General features: G+C 34.3%; 1 protein-coding gene across 5 annotated transcripts in view; it reads left to right on the forward strand.

Annotated features, from left to right (window-relative positions):
• Positions 1 to 17,099, forward strand: part of TXNDC11 (thioredoxin domain containing 11) — a 34,400-nt gene that overhangs the window by 11,946 nt on the left and 5,355 nt on the right. For all 5 annotated transcript variants that reach the window (XM_026061835.1, XM_026061836.1, XM_026061834.1 and 2 more), the window contains 7 exons: positions 539 to 632; positions 3,483 to 3,595; positions 3,959 to 4,159; positions 8,172 to 8,961; positions 11,427 to 11,572; positions 12,497 to 12,606; positions 13,733 to 13,813. In XM_026061835.1, coding sequence (XP_025917620.1) covers positions 539 to 632; positions 3,483 to 3,595; positions 3,959 to 4,159; positions 8,172 to 8,961; positions 11,427 to 11,572; positions 12,497 to 12,606; positions 13,733 to 13,813 — 1,535 coding nt within the window. The remainder of the gene's footprint in view (positions 1 to 538; positions 633 to 3,482; positions 3,596 to 3,958; positions 4,160 to 8,171; positions 8,962 to 11,426; positions 11,573 to 12,496; positions 12,607 to 13,732; positions 13,814 to 17,099) is intronic.

Consider the following 17,099-nt stretch of genomic DNA (forward strand, 5'->3'; position numbering starts at 1 on the left):
TAGCTTGATGATGGGATGATAAGGTGGCTTAGCAGTTAAAGTATTCACTCACAAAATGTGTGAATTCATCTAGTTGCTAATTATGTGCAGCACAGTAAAAATTAAAATGTTACTATAAAATTTGTTAATGCTCTGACAAATCATATTGCATATTTCAAAAGATGCCTTTATAATGCTTATGGTTCTTATGATGGTGCTGCAGCTGACTCATAAAATAATTTCAAAGCAAATATTAATTGTTTTTAGAGAACTGTAATACCTAATGTGGGAGCAATGCAGCTTGCAACTAATGCCTCTGCAGCCGTAAAAGCTCTCTCATTGGACATGTTTTTTTTTAATTACAACATTAGAACAGATTTTCATTCTCTCTTCAATATTAAATTTTTTCTTGCAGCATAAAATGACTGCTTTTGTTTTAACAAAGAAAACAAAACAACAATATTTAGTCTGTTGTGTTTTACTCTAGACAAGTAATTACAATGTTCCATATATTTATATTTGAAAATAACTTAGCCAACTCCAATTCTTATTTTTTCAGCCTGGAGTTCTGGGATATTTTGAGTTCAATGCTTCACCTCAGCCTCCTGGTTACCTAACATTCTTCACATCAGCATTACATTCATTAAAGAAAGGTAAAAGCATCATCTTTCAAAATTGAGGGCATCTGTGAACAATTCATGTAAATGGATTCAGATCTTTGCAATATTTGGTAATTAGAGAATGAATCACTTTTGAGTGTGTTTCTTAATGTCGATCTAATTATGAAACTGTCTTTTATTACAATAATGAAGAAATAATGTGAGGATTGCTTACAGTAGAAATTTATTGTGTGTTTTGTAATCAGCTGTCATGAAGTGAAATATATGGCAGGCTTCTATTCACAGATACATTAAGATACACTTTCCTCTGTAACCTGAAAGTGTAGCTGCAGTCTGTATATAGCCATAATAAAACTAGCATTTTTTTTTTAAGTTGAATCCAAGTGTGTTTGTCTGGGGCAACATCTGAAATCAGAGGCAATAAGATGAACTTGACTTTCAGTCTAGACTTTAGTAACTGCATTCAGCATCACCAATGAAATTCTTAAATGCCTTCCTATATGGAGTTAAAGAGCTGGTAGAAGATAACTTAAAGAGAAGGGATTTTTCCTACTGTTTTGCATTAATAATATAAAATTATAACAACTCTTGTGTTTAAATACACAAAGTTTGCATGTTAATAACTTACTAGTTTCAGTTGCATTTTGCCTTGTTTTATTCTTCCCCCCCCCCTTCCTTTTGCACATAATAAGCATTGAATAACAGTGATTGAAGCCTGGGGATCATTTTATATATTTTTCCTTGCTTTAGTGATAGAATGTAAGTGATGTCTCCTAAACAACATATGGGAGTGTTTAAGAAATGTAGTAACAGCCTCAGTAAAAGCCCCTCAGCTAAAAGGTGAACTTTTTAATGTATTTTTGTGTATGTTCATAAAATATTTATAATAAAATGATTGCACTTAACATGATATGTGTAATTTTCATAGCTTTTTCTTCTGAAGAGCTTTTATTTTGGATTGCTATATGCAATTTTATAAAATCAACATCATGCACTAAATGTTCTATGCAAAGCTCAAAAATACTCCTAAAAAGCATTTAAATTTGAGTAACTGTTGGTGGGAAGTAGTATCATTATACCCATTTGGTTGATTAGTAAACTGAGGTAGATTACTCAGTGTTTTTATTCCAAATATGTTTATTTGAAATAAATTTATATTAAATCAGTTTCCCACTGCAGTAGTGGTTTTAAAAGCTATGAAAGATCAACTGGCAATTAATTATGGTGGGTAATTTCATACATATGTGCCAGTATGTTTAGCTACACTACTGAGTATTTCCATCTGATAAACTGGCTTTTGTAGTGTCAGACTGTAGTGGACTGTTTCTTTTGTGAAACAGATAATTGCACCTGCAGTTTTCACAGTCTTTTGCCACCTGCACACTAATCACCAAGGCGTTGGTGATTAGTAGCGTCTCTGTGTGGTAAGTATAGGAACACATTGGTACTACTGATGATAATCTCCAAACATAGATTGTGTCTGCTTTTGTAAGTAGCTAATTACAGGAGATTTGATCTTACTCTGCCTTAAAACGCTAGGCAAGCATTGTCTTTCTTCCACACTGGAGAGCTGAATGCATTTCTGGATTACTTCCCTCTTTAAACAACACTTCCTCGTTCAGTTTAGTGAGAATTTGTTTTCCATGTTCAGAAGAAAATCTTCTCCATGATGTGCTATTAGACAGGAAGCTGTTCTTTGACATTTTCTGTACATTACTGAGCTTTGTTTCATGACATCAAAATACTAATAAGGTCTAACATACTATGCTTTTTAATCTGATTTTACAGTGTGGTGGTATAATGTGCACTATTCTTAATACTCTTTTTCTTTTCAGAAGCCATGTATTTTAAACTTCACTGAATGTACTGGCAGACCCTCGTGACTGCTGTGAATATGTGTGCAAAATTTTCTCGTGCTTTTTGAAATAAATTATCTTGAATAAGTTGCAGATGTCACAGTGCCCTGCTATACACTGTTTATAAAAACCTCTGTGTTAAGCAGAAAATGGCTGCTGGTTTCTCTTCTAATGGAGTTCCACAAAAAAAACCCAAACCTACTGAAAAAGTTTGATCCTCATTATCTTCAGAATGTTAATTTTATTCTGACAGGTTTTTTTTTTTGGTCAGAAATTCTGGATATATCAGTAGAAAAATTACTTCAATTTAAGATTAGCACATTTTAAGGATATTTCTTCCTATCAGGAAATGAAGTAAATTGATACCATTCTTCTGATTTTTATTTTGTCAATGTCTTGATGTGAAGTATAAGTTTCTCCTATATTTTGTTCTGTAATTTCCCCATTTATATGTTGGGATAGTTCTTGGCAATCTAAATATGAAAAGCATCCTATCCTTGTGGAGTATTGTTATAAATATGGAAATATCTAAATACTTATTTTGATAATATCAATTTTTACTGTAAGTATATGTAATATTAACAGTCCCTTAATATGTTAGTACCTTTTTCTTATGTTTGTCTTATCTTGGTTTTTGAGATGCTATAACATGTAGCAAGATGCATCTGAGATACTAAATTCTGTATTTAATAAGCAAGTTAAGAAATTGGACACTTCACATTAACATTCTCTGTACCTGAGTGAAGAAGAGGAACGTTTTGCTTTCCTTGTCTATTCTCGTCCCCTTTCTTCTTCTACCTCACTTCATTCACCAGCGGTATTGGCAGTTGCTATTTCAGTAAGGTTTCTGTATGTTCACACAGCATGGTTCCAGCTATTGGTTTGTAGGTGTACCCGGAGGAGATGGTATTGTTGCATTTAGTTTCTTATAGCCATTTGAAAAGTAAGATCTGTAGTCTTCTAAGACTTCCAGGAAAGAAATTCAGTGTGTGTAATTGTACTAAAAACTGGAAGTTTGCTCTTTCAGATTACCTTGGAACCATACGCTTTGGAGTGATCACGGATAAACATGTTGCAGAGGAGATCTCGTTGGTGCATTCAGGCAGCGTGTATTTGCACAGACATGTGAACACATCTCTTGTGAGTGTTATATTTATGTTACAGTAACTTTGAGACAGTACGTGAGTATTGAAGCTCTGTTGTAGTAGGCCCTGGGCAAATGTAATAAGTGACAGTGTTCCACATAGCATTCACAAAGCTGTTAAGTATTAGAATGCAGAATGTTTAAAAATTTCCTTTTTTTTTTTTTTCAGTAGTATACATTTTTATTCTCCTTTCCCAAAGTAGAGGATATATGAAAGCCTGAAGTTCACTGAATAGTGTCATTAAATTAAAAAGAGCTTTAGGCATTGCAATAACATAGCATGCTATATGTGATAACTGCGTTCATTAGTAAACAGTATATTTAAGTGAAGGCAAATAATTACTTTTTCACCTTTCAAGATTTATCCAAATGACATCATGAACTATACAGCTGAGAACATTTGCAAGTGGGCTCTAGAAAATCGAGAGATGCTCATACGCTGGCTGAGACCGCATGGAGGAAAAAGCCTTCTTCTAAACAATGAGTTGAAGAAAGGACCAGCACTTCTCATATTTATACCTTACAATCCCTTAGCAGAAATTCATCCTCTTTTAGATGAAGTAAGTGAGATGATTATTTTTTACTTCCAACTTAGTAGAACTTGAGAACTCTAGCTTAATTGTGCTAGTATTGTACAATATACAGGGGTGGGTGCAGTACCGCTGAGATAAAACTTTGTGCTCAAACCTGTTTACAAGATCTATTTTCATATTGTGTGCTCTGGTACAGATGGGGGATCATTCATATCTTGAAGTACTGGAAATTATCTTTTTAGGCTTGCTTGGGATTTTAAGTGTATGCATAGCTAATAGAAAAAGGTGTAGCACTGAATTGTCATGAGAGACAGATAAATGATTTGAGGCACACAGGTTTTATGTTTCATAATTGTATAAATGTGATGTTTCTGTTGAGAAATGGAAGTTACCGTCTCTGAAAAGAGAGAATGTTTATTAGGATCATGATCCTATAAATCCTGAATTGGTTCTTGGTATAATGTATAAGGGGAGAAAAATCTGTATATGCTATATTCTAAATTTACATTCTTCCATATTTATACCTTTATTTACCTGCTCCTGTAAGGATGACACACCTGTTTCTCGCTGTGCCAGGTAACAGTAGTAGTACTGTTTATTCAGCGTAATGCCAGTTCAAGGGTCAAAGTTGATTTTAGTAGTACTAGAATTACATTTGGACATCTGACACTGGGAATCACTTGACTTCTGATCAGAGATGTTTTCTGGAATTGGTAGGGAATCATTCCCATTCAGATTTGCTTTGTATGGCTCATTGCTCAAATTCTTTCTTCTTCTTTTGTAACAGTCCATCAAATCTTTCCTCAGTTTATCCCAAAGATTCTCGACTAACTGCTTAAAGAGAGGAGAGCTAGAAAAATGCTCTGTCTGCTGCCTGCTGTTTTTTCCTCATGGCATGCATTTAGACAGGGAGCTTTCTCCTTGTCTCTGTGGTCCAGCTCTTAAGATTGCCGCCTTGTAGCCTTTTAAAAAAGGCAAATGAAGTGGAGTAATAAGCATTAGTAGAACAGGCTGCATGTAGCATTCCTGCTATGATCAAGAGGCCATGTGTCTCAGTGTCCAAAAATATTCTTTCAGGATGACGGATTCATCATTTTATTTCACTGCTCTATGTATTCACGTTTGTTTGAAAGCACGTTTTCAAGATGAATTATTACAACTGCCTTATCAGCATAAGGGAGGTTTTGCCCCATACAGTATGCCTTCCTCTCGTGTCAACAGCGACTCAAGGCAAGAGCCTCTCTCTTTTCCTCAACTCCCTTCTTTCAGCGGAGAGTGTTGTGTGACAGGAGCAATGTTTGTTTGATCTTCTGTTCCAGCTGACAAAGCTCAAACGAAGGAGCAAGAATATATTTGAGTGTTGCAAAACTTAAGTGTTTTTTCCACCCCATTCTAGTTCTCCTCTCCTTCTTTTTCCTCCCCAAATGTGGTTACACAAGGAAATACGGTCACTTTAGGAAACGAGACACTGTTGTTTGAAATCTAGCCAAACTGAAAAACTGCTCTGAAAGGCATTTTCATATCCTGTGCATTCCTTAGTCTCCTTTCAATTTTTTCTTTCTCTGCCATTATTCTTATTCCTGAATTGCCCAGGACAAGAGTTTGCACCTATGAAATAAACCAGATAGGAAACTAACTTGGTTGAAAAATAATTTTTTTCCTGGCTTATTTTTCAGCTGGATCCCATTGTCTCATTTAGTATATACTGTGCAGGGGCACATCACAGCGGTGATAGCAGAGCACTAGGGGTGGTGTGAAACGAGGATCTGTGAAGGAGAAAAAGCAAGACTAAGTTTTGGTGGCAGTGCTGGTTTATAAGGACATCAGCTATGTCCTGAAATGCATAGTCTCCACCAGGCGACATAATTAATGCTGCAGTGTCTGAAGCAATGAGGAAAAGATGTGAAAATCATTTATGATATAATATCTAGTTAAACTAGAAATAGACACCATAAAAGCTAGCCAGCTACAAGATAATGTTCATTTATATTAGAAAAGCTGAAAGAAATGAAGTAATATTCTTGATGGAGCAGTGCAGTCTTCTAGTCTGATGCACAGGTCATTATACTTTTCTTCCCATTTCTGAAAATTCAGAAATGTGGAAAGTTCATTCTGTCTGTCAAGAGAATCTCAAACCTGACAAAATACTCATTTGTGAGGCCTGTTCTTCAAGAAGATAAGAAACTTCTCCCAAATGATACTGTAACCTTCCTGTAGTGCCAGAAACAGCATGATCTAATGAACAGAGTATGAAAATGTCTCAAACTGTAGAGTTCTTATCTTAATTTCCTTATTCATTTGACTTTCTACACTCATAAAATAACGTATTGGATTCTCCATCTTTACAACTGGAATACTGCTGCATGCCTAACAGATTCTTGCATGGATTAATACAACTGGCAGGCAGTAACTATTGGTAATTCAACTTTTAAAAATTCTCTTTCTGCTTACTATTCTTCATTGTTTCTAAGAAGTCATTTGCAGGCAAAGATAAGACTGGAAAAGAGCTGCAATTATTCTTATACTAAACAGTCTTATTTTTCGTGAATTTAATTCAGTGACGCTTGCCACAAGACTAAGCACTCCAGTAAGAGATGCCGTATATTTAGATCAGATCAGTGCCACATGATGTTCAGTTTCAGATTTCATCCTACTAAATAAAAGAACATTTATCTGCATCTAAACATGAAATGACATACAGAATCTCCCAGTTGATGTTGTATATCTTCACTTTAATAGAAGTGTATTATACAACTTGTTTACCATTGGAAGAGATGTTCACTGCAGGCTGTGAGAGTTACGTTGAGCTCTGAAACGGCGCGCCTGTAAGGCAGTCGCGCGGAGTGAGGCTGTCCATTTACTGTATGCTGAAAGCTCTCAAAGACCAACGACGACTTCTGATAATAGCTCACTGAAATGAGCTTTCATATTGCAAATTTGTTTTTCTATTCATAATAACTTCTCAAGTTGCTCTATGTATGTAGTCAAAATCTTTAGGTTATAGTATAGGGGGTCTTTTTTTTATTATTTTTATGTATTTTTAAAGTATTTAATTGAGCATTTTCAGGATCTGCAGAACCATCTAATAATGAGTTCTTAAAGACTAACAGAAACTGTTACTGTAGACCACATCTGAATGATCCTGTGGCACAGTTCCACTCCTAGACATGATCCTTCAATATCCCTTTGACAGCTGTAGTGATCCCTATTAGAATGTGCTTGTGTAAGCAATGTGTGTGCCGTGCTTTGTGTTTTGATTATATTTAATGTGATAGATGAAGGGATTTTTTTTTTCTTCTTTTCCCTTCCTCTTATTTGTCTCCTAGAAAGGGAATCCCTTTTGTGGTCCATGCTTGCGCCTTTCGTTGTCCATTTCCCCTTGGTTATGACAACTGAAATGGTAATGCAACACAAACATCTGCATTGAGTGGCAGGCTAGTTTTTTTTAATTTTCAATAAATCACACATTACCACGCCCAAACTATACATGCAGGATTGCAACTGTATTTCCATGGCTGGGAGAATAACAACACTGCTTCAACACTGTTAGTGATTGTTGCAGAAGTCGGGGACCATCCACACCAGGAAGAATTTCCATTCCCCTTTCAGACGGGAATATTTTTTTGTTTTCTCCTCATTTGGGAAAACAAGTGAAGTTCAGGAACCAATATATTGATTAATGTTGCATGTAGTAGGATTTAACCTTAAAATGTAGTGTTATGGAACTGTGCTATATATGATGCAGAGAGGACCTTGAGGTTGGTGTAGTGGACTGAAAATATTTCAGTGGCTTTTTTTATTGTCATTGTTCTGAATATTTAATTCTTACATATTGATATATCTAGAAATACAAGTTTGTTACTAAGTCAGAGCCTCCTGTGATTTTTTTTTTTAAGAAAGACTAGTCAACTTTGTTTTTGAAATTCCATCTAAAACTGCATATACTTGTTATTCAACCTGTGACAAATAAATGAAGTTATGTGTGAACTATGTACAATTAATCTTTTTTTTTTTTTCTTTTTCCCCCTGCCTCCTGTAGATTACCAAAGTGGCCTTGGAATACCACAGCTGTAATAAAAGCCAGGCAGCTGAACCAGTTCTTCAGCACTTAGGAGACGTTGATTCACCAGCTTTTGATTCCCCTGTACCAGATGTACATACAGAATTGTCGGAAACGTTTTCAATAACAAAGTACCCATGCTGTAACACAGTGGTGCTTCCTCAGTGGCATTCAATATCTAGAACTCACAATGTCTGTGAGCTTTGCATTAACCAGACATTTGGTGTCAAACCGAATAAAGTTAATGTGCCACACTGCAACTTTTTAGAGATAGAAGCAGCTTTGGACTCTTTCTACCTCCAGGAACACACCTTTTTTCAAGTTATATCAAATACCATAGAATGCAGCAATTTCTTAAGTTTCTATAGTCCCTTTAGCTATTACACTGCATGTTGCAGGACAGTAAATAGGCATTTTTTAAGTTTTATTAGTTCTGAGAAGACCATCTTTCAGACCCCTAAAGTAGCATTTTCTTCCCATGGGAAGAAAGATAAGGATGACACCCAAAATTCTATTCCTCACATTGAGGATAGGAATTGTTTTATTCCTGACCTTCATGATAATGGCACTAACATTACTGGTCTGAGCTGCAGGACCAACAAAACCTTGAATCTTTATCTACTGGATTCAAATCTTTTTTGGATATATGCAGAGAGATTAGGAGCATCAAGATCTACTCATCTTAAGGAATTTGCTGCCATTGTTGACCTGAAAGAAGAAGTGCACTATGTCCTGGATCAGAATCAATCACTTACTGGATCTACTTTGGGTATGGTATCCACTATAGAAATACTTGAAATAAGAAAATTTAAGTTTGAGAGTAAGTTTGTGAATGGAAAATATATACCCTTCATAAAATGACTGCTTATAAAGTGAAACTATAGATACCATTGTGACTCTTAATCTATTCTATTCAACCAAGCAGTGGAATTTTGTTCAAGATGATGTAAGAAGTAATAGTTTCATATACCAGAAGGAATTTGCTTTAAATGAAGTGAATCGCAAAGTGTGTGGTTCTTGAATGCTTGATACCTTGGAGGAATTGTTTACAATCTAAACTAACTTGGTCATGAAAAAAAACCACGTAATGCACCTAACGCATTTGATGTTATAGAAGACATTTGTGTATTAATGGTAATGTTGGTGTTTGCTCAGCTGTTCTACTCACTATATTCTCCCAGAATTTCGTGAGGTACTGCCCACTTATCAGCAGAGACTGGGTCTTCCTCTTGCCCTCTGAAACCATCTTATAAATTGTTTAAAATTTATTTTGAAAAGTACTTGCATTGTCAAGATAGAGCTCTGAAATGTTTTTAACCAATTTTTTTTGGTCAAATCTGTCATTACTCCTTTTTTTCCTGGCTGCATTGAAGAAAGGAAAAAAAAGGGTGGTTGTGTTCAGAAGAACCCATGATTGAAGTTTTAATTCATACACAAGTTATTTGAATGAGAAACACAAGGTGTTTAACCACAGGCACTTACCTGTTTAAATGATGTGCGAAACTGAGTTCACCTTTAGGAAATGCAGGGTTTTCTTAAATGTTAGCAGTGGTAAATTAAAATGGAAGTAAGTGCAAATGTGCACAATACTAAAATAAATTTTTCAAATAGGTATATCAATATAGTTCTTATAGCATTAACTATATTTGCATTTTGCCTCAAAACTGTAAGTACAAAAGTATGCAAAACATGAGGAAAATCAGTCATATTCTGATTAATGTTCCCATCCAGCTCTGTATCCTCTCCATCACACGCCCCCCCCCCCCCGAAAAACACTCCAGATAAACAACAAAAAAAAATCAGTGATCAGAAGCAGATACTTAGGAAAAATTAAGACCAGGGTGAGCGTATATAGTGTTTCCTTCCCCTTTCTGCTTCGAGTACTTTCTGTCTCGAACTATTTTCAGTTCACAGGATTTCCTGAGCATGGTGGGGTTTCTCTGCTGAGTAACTCGCAGAAAGCAACGCTCTCTTCCAAGTGATTTGAACTTATGGAAACTTTTTGCTTCCACATCTCTTGTCAAGGAGTCACTGTGGGGTTTTGGGGGGGAGGGGGGGTTGTTAAGCCTCCCAACTTTTGAAAATTTCACTAGAGATTTTAAAATGTAATATCTTTAACAGATTTTGGTCTTTACAGGCTGTTGCCTAAAAATTCAGGAGTATTAATATGTTTTTACCTAGCTCCCACCTCTTAGTTATATATTACTTAGTCATGCATAGATATTCAAAATCTAGACATCTAGAAAGTACAAAACTTTAATTTGGTCTGATGTGAGAATTTCATGATGCTGAATATTGAATATAAAATTAAATGTACTGCTATTTGCATTTCCAGAGATAAACTTGATAATCTGGTACATGCCTACAAAGTTACAAGTTTTACTTGGGCCTAGTTTTTGGACTGAGAATACCAGCATAAGAAGTTTCTATTTGAACAAATAATCGTTTCCAGTATGTTTGGTATTACTTCGTTTGTCCTGATTGTTGGATCTTCTTATTTTGTAATACATAGAATAGTACTGCTCTGAATCTAAATTGAAAAGAATGATATAGCCCATATCTTGCAGCAATTTAGGGAATATGGTCCTGGCTCAAAGTAGTGTAGGTGAAGGTAGTTGAGGGGTTTGGGATTTGTTTTAAATTTTTACTTTTGGTCAATTATTGTCAAATACCTTAATATTAAAGAGACAGCTGAATGGAGAGGAAGGTGATCACTGATGAACAGAAGGTGGCCAGTCATGTTGACATGGGAATAGCACAGTCTTTGAAGGTCTAAAGCAAAAGAAAATTACAGGGAAAGTACTTAAAAGAATAAATGCAAATAAGTGTGGAATTTACTGGAGCCTTCAAGATAAGGAGCAAATACTTGAATGCAATGCAGAAAGTTAAAGACAGGGTGAGGATCCTATTTATGACTTACCAGGTATGTGGTTAGATTAGGAGGTGAAGGAATTATTATTGCAGTACATTGAATGGGAATAGAAGCAAGGTAAAAAGTAGTAGGGCAAGTGAAGAGAAGACTGCAGCAGGCAACTGACACTTTGTATTGTCTCCACAGAAGTGGTGGTTACTTGAGTTGATAGGAAACTGTCAGAAATTAATTTATGATTTGAAAGCAGGTTTGAATTTGTTTTGTTTTCTCTCTTAAATTCTTCTGAATTGCAAAATGGAAACTGCCAATATCATATATTTGTGAAACTTAAATAACTTTGTAATGTATCAATTTCATTTCAGAGAACTTCATAAAAAATTTCAGCGTTCTTTACAGTCCCTTGAAAAGGCATCTTGTTGATGACCCTTCAGTCCATTTTCATGCACAACGCATAATCACTGAAGTGACTACTAATACCTTCCACGATACTGTGTTTTCAAATGAAAAGGTACAACTCATTACTGAAAATCTTCCTTGCAAATCATTTTTCGCACTTTGGAGGAATGGGTTTCATTCTTTTTTACATTGATGTGCTTGNATAATGACAGGAGCACATTGTAAATACATAGGGCTTTGAGGTCAGTATTGAAGAACATTCTGATTTCTGGGCCTCAAAGGAAATAAACATGCCACAACTTTTTTTTTTGTTGTTTTTTATGTACTACAGTTTCTTTTTAAAATAAACTTTAAAAAAAGTTAAAAAGGTGATTGCAAAGTAGACATAATACAGAAAAAATGAAAGGTTGTAAAATTAAAGTAATATTTGAAATCATACAGCAAAAAAAAAAAATCTCATGGTTAAAAGTTTTCTGATTGCGTGCCATAAAATTCTTTTATATACAATGTCATCCTGAAGTGTAGTTAAATTACTGATTCCTTAAAGATGTGATTGAGTCAGGACCAATATCCATTGACTGCGAGGACTCAGTGAACTCGGGCATATGCAGAAATTGGCTTCCAGCAGCCCTGATGCCTGCTTTACTAGCTACAGAACAGCAGCCTTCTAGGGCTCATCATTCAGATTTTTTCCATATCAATTACGCTGTCGCTCAAATAGGAATATAAGGCTGTAGGGCAATCATGAGAAGTTTAAGAAAGTTTGGCGGTGCATTTTCATTAAAAGGGAACTAAATAATCCTCTTCATTTTGTCTTTTTCTTTGCAGAAAGAGAATTCCCTAAGAGCTTTTGGGTTTTGGTTCAGGAAACAGAGGGCATCAGTAAATAGTTTATGAAGTTTATTAACATTATGATATAGTTTCCTTTTGCTTTTAAAGAGTTCAAAATATTTTTGTTGTTGTGAAGACTAGTCCTTCTTTAGTGCAGATTAACTACCGTAGGTATTCAAGCTCCTCTCCATTTTTTATCTTCCAGAATGTTTTGCTGCTCTATTATGCACAGTGGTGTGGGTTCTGCGCTTCTCTTAATCACATCTTCATTCAGCTTGCTCGGCTTTTGCCTCCAGATAATTTCACTGTGGCAAGGTAAAAATAAATAAATGTTATATGTATATATAAAAAAACATATTTTTGTCTCTCTAGAATCATTTAATTGAGACAGCCTGGAAAATAATTACTTTTTTCTCTCTGCAAATACGCAATACTTGATGTGAATGAAATCTGTTTCATTTTTCTTTGAATGAATTATTTTTATGTATTCCTCTATGTAAATTTGGTAGTTTTCAGACTCACTACAGTAGTTTTTTAATTAAATTACAACACTTTTATTCAGTGCAATTATGCTTGCAGTTTCATACCTAGTTTCAGAAAGTGAACCAATAAAACACAGATAATAGAACATCAATTTTACCTTTCTCCCTGATAATCTGTAGCAAAGAACTTTATCCTATTATATTGCATTATTTGAGAAATAGTGTGTGGTATATATATATTTTTTGTGCCTAAGCATATATTTTTGTTTGGTATTTCCAGGGTTTTCCATGTTTCAGTGCAACTTAAACATTCTTATTCATGTATTTGATAATACATCTGCTCTGACTGTATCCTTTTTGTTTCTTTCTGACTGGAATTTACCCCAGGGGGCAGCACCACATCTATGGGAAAAAAATTAATTTGAAACCTGGAGTTTATTACCTGTTTTAAGTGCTGCCTTAATCTCATAGATATGATGATACTCCCAAATACACACCCATTCTGTCCTGATTTAGAAGTTCTCTTGTTTGCTCCATTATTTTTATTGCAGTGTTACCTGTCATAACTTGCACATTACTGTGATTCTCTATGATTACAAATAAAATTTTCTTATTAATTGTAACTATTTTATTATTAAAAATGCAAAGAAAAACTTAAAAAAGAGAGAAAAACATAAAACAAGTAATTGAAGAGTTGTTTCATTTACAACATGTTGTGCTCTTTTGTGTGTAAAGCTTTAGCAAAAATTTTGCCTTGAAGAGTATGCCTGTCCTTGGAAGAAGCAAAATAATTTATTCCCAGAACTAGTTGCTTAGAGGAGAATATTCATGGAATTGTACTGAGAAACAAATTAATGAATAGGAATTTCCATCTTACCAATCCCCAGAATGGTGTGTTAGAACAAAATACAGTGTGTTCATCTGCCTGTTCTCTTTATCAGTGTGTTTTTTCTTAACAGAATTGATATCACTCGAAATGACCTTCCATGGGAATTTATGACAGACCGTCTCCCAACCATTTTATTTTTTCCTCATCAGAGGTAATGTAATTCTTTTCACTAGGGGTCTTTTACTTTTATTCTACTAAGTTATAAAAATTAATCTGGCCATATACCTTAGTAAAGAAAAAATCCAAACAATAATTCATTTCCATGTATGCATTGTTGCTTAATACATTTAAAAAAATGGACAGGTAATAGTATGCAGATAGGTCATTATTTAATTGTTTTCAAGTCTTTATTTATGAACAGCATCATTACTAACCTTGTTCTTCAGTTAATTTTCTTTTGGTTGTATTTAAAATAATTATTTTGGCATTGTCCAGACGAATGAATGAGTGATTTCCGGAGGGGGAACTTACCTATGTAACATCTTCCAGTTGGATAAACTGAGAGAGAGAGAGATCTCAAGAGAATAATAAAATGGATTCTTGCAAGTAAAGTGCAAGGATTTGCTTGCTGCATCTCTAATTAAAAAACAAACAAACAAGCAAAAACCGGCACAGGCTGGAGTAAGTAAACTAGCTCAAACTTAATCTCTTTTAAGAGAACAGAATCTAACAATCCTAATGTTTTGGAAGGTGAGCATGTAGATTGTTTAAATTTTTAGAACTAAAAGAATATAAGAGAATCTGAGAGCTAAAGGAGAGCTTACGCATCCTTTGGAAATAATAACTACAACAGTCTTAATCTGTGAAGGTTTTTTTTATTATTATTATTTCTCCCTCACTCCTCTGTGGTATAATGTAATATGTTTAGAAGGACTTTTGAGCATTTCTTCGTCAAACTGAAGTTCCCTCAGGTTGTGTTTTTCTCACTGTATTGAAGTTGGGCGTCTTTTAGGGGGAACATATGTATGTGTAGCTGTACCCGTATTTTGCACAGCAGGTTCTCTGCTGATGGAACGCTTCTGTGCTTTATGCAGATTGACAAGAGAACTAGTTTAATGGGGCAGAGATCAGACTTTCAGCCTTTATAAGCTCTTTAAAGGAGATGCTAACACCTATAGCAAAATCCTCAATTTTACAGGTATTTTATAGAGTGTAGAAATGGTACTACATACAGAGATAGCTCATACTTTGTGCTAACTAAATAAGATAAAGGATTGTTTCCCCTGTTGTATGTTCCATTTATGTCAGCTATTTCATGATGTTATATAGAAAGAATTTTTATATTAAAGGCAATTTTAATGTATAAAATGTACATAAATGTATATAAGAGGTGTTTTCCTTCCTGATAAAATCAGGTTATAGAATTATTTTCTTTCTTTTTCCTGCTTTGTGATGTTATTAGTCTTGTTTGGTGACATCACTGTCTTGCCATGCATAAAAGAATATGAAACAAAAGCAATAAAAAAGGAACATTATGCATGTTACTATATGATCAAGTAGAAAGAGAATATAGGATGGAGTGAAAAAGGTAGTTGAAGAAGCACAAATATGAAATATAGTAAGATATACTTAAAACTGTCAAAATTGGAAATGGTATAAAACTTTTATTGGAAAGAAGATTGTCATCTTGCTTATGATGAGTCAAAGTGGAAAACCTGTTGCAAACACTAATCTTTTTATTGAGCTGTTCTACTGCAGTGTTTTTAAACATAAGATTTATTTTAGACTGAATATGTCAAGTGCTGTGCTAAAATGTTCAAGTGAAAGCAATGCTTGAAAACAAAGTTATTTCATGTAAGGTTTCCTGTGTAAGCTAACACCATGGTTACTGAAGTATCTTGTTTTATTCTTAATTTTTTTTTTTTTACTATTTCTCAGAACACTTCAGCATAAATATATTTTTTCAAAGTTCTAAATAATTTTTACTGAAATAGCACATATACTTTCTGTCACTAGAGTCCTTAATGCTATTGGCTAAATTTTTTGGCAATAATAAAAAATTGCAGAGCATTACTCTTATAAATGTTATAGAATTACATCATGGGAATAATATATGTATTGCCAAAGAGTTTTGTTGCAATAATAAAAAATTACAGAGCATTACTCTTATAATTGTTATAGAATTACATCATGGGAATAATACATGTATTGCCAAAGTGGTTTGTTTTTCATTCTGACTCAGTAACAAGTTTTTGACCTTTCACAAGAGAAAAGTAACAGCAGATTTACTGGCACTCTAGAAGCATTGCATACTTCTTCAAAAGAGAAAACAAATGAAGTTTTAGTAGCAGTATAACATCTACATAGCAAAATATCTAAAGGAGATGAGCAATAAAACAAGACCTATGTGTTGTTGAAGAGAAACTATATGCAACACGCAAAAACAGTCAGTCTCTGATCATATCATTATCCGCATGTACAATGGTATGAGCTTTGCAACTCCCAAGAGGTAAATAAGTAAAGCTGTACTTAAGTGCTATCTGTTTATCATCCTGATTTTTCTGGGTTTGGAAAGGTATACATTTTCAGAAGTTTTACAAACTGTATAACAGCCTCTCACTTTCCAAAGTTTTTAATTTTTCCACTATATTCAGAAATAGTCAAGAATCTAGAAGTTCAGGAAAAAAATGTCTGCACTTACTCATTTCAGAGTGAGCATATGGATAGGCATAAAAAAGTACTTCTAATTAAAATCAAAAGGAAAATCGAATCTAAATTTCTACTTAATAATGGAAGGGTTAACTTCATAGCAGCAGACTAACATTTAAATCTCTAAGTATAGAGAAGTACATGAAAATATATAGAGAGGACTGCTCAGCAGTTTTAGTGAGTGTGTTTTAAAGAACACAGTACCAAAAATCAACCCAAAACTTCAGCTCTTAAAAATTCTGATGGCCGTGAGTTTTTTCTGAAAGGCCCTGAAGAGCATGCTTTTACAGCTTTAACTTAGTTTGCTGATAAGATTCTGAACTAAAAAGAACTTTACCAAAAACCACCCCGTGTCACTAACTATGAAATGGGATTAGTAGTGCAGAAGAACAAAGATATGACAACATTGTTTCCACAACACTTAAGTGTAACAGTGATAAACGCTTATTCTATGTCCAAAACCAAAAGATACACTACACAAAACATATAAAGACATCTTCTATACTTTGTTTGTTGATAATTTATACTGTTCTTATTTTTTTCACAATGAAATATTTTTGTATATTGCCTGAACTTCAAGACACACAGGTTAAATTATTTTCCTTCTATTATTACTATTATATTGTTCTTTCCTATTACTATTCTGACCAGTTAGTTAACTACTAATTTCCTGCAGCAGCATTTCCTGAACTTGTTGCTGAAAAAGTCTCAGGAGTATTGCCCCTCAAACAAAAGAGAGGATTTATTTCTCTTTTTTATTTCACGCTCTTCAGATTTTTCTTTTGTTC

Source organism: Apteryx rowi, unplaced genomic scaffold (assembly GCF_003343035.1).
Source record: "Apteryx rowi isolate R43461 unplaced genomic scaffold, aptRow1 scaffold_186, whole genome shotgun sequence".
In the NCBI taxonomy this organism is placed as follows: domain Eukaryota; kingdom Metazoa; phylum Chordata; class Aves; order Apterygiformes; family Apterygidae; genus Apteryx; species Apteryx rowi.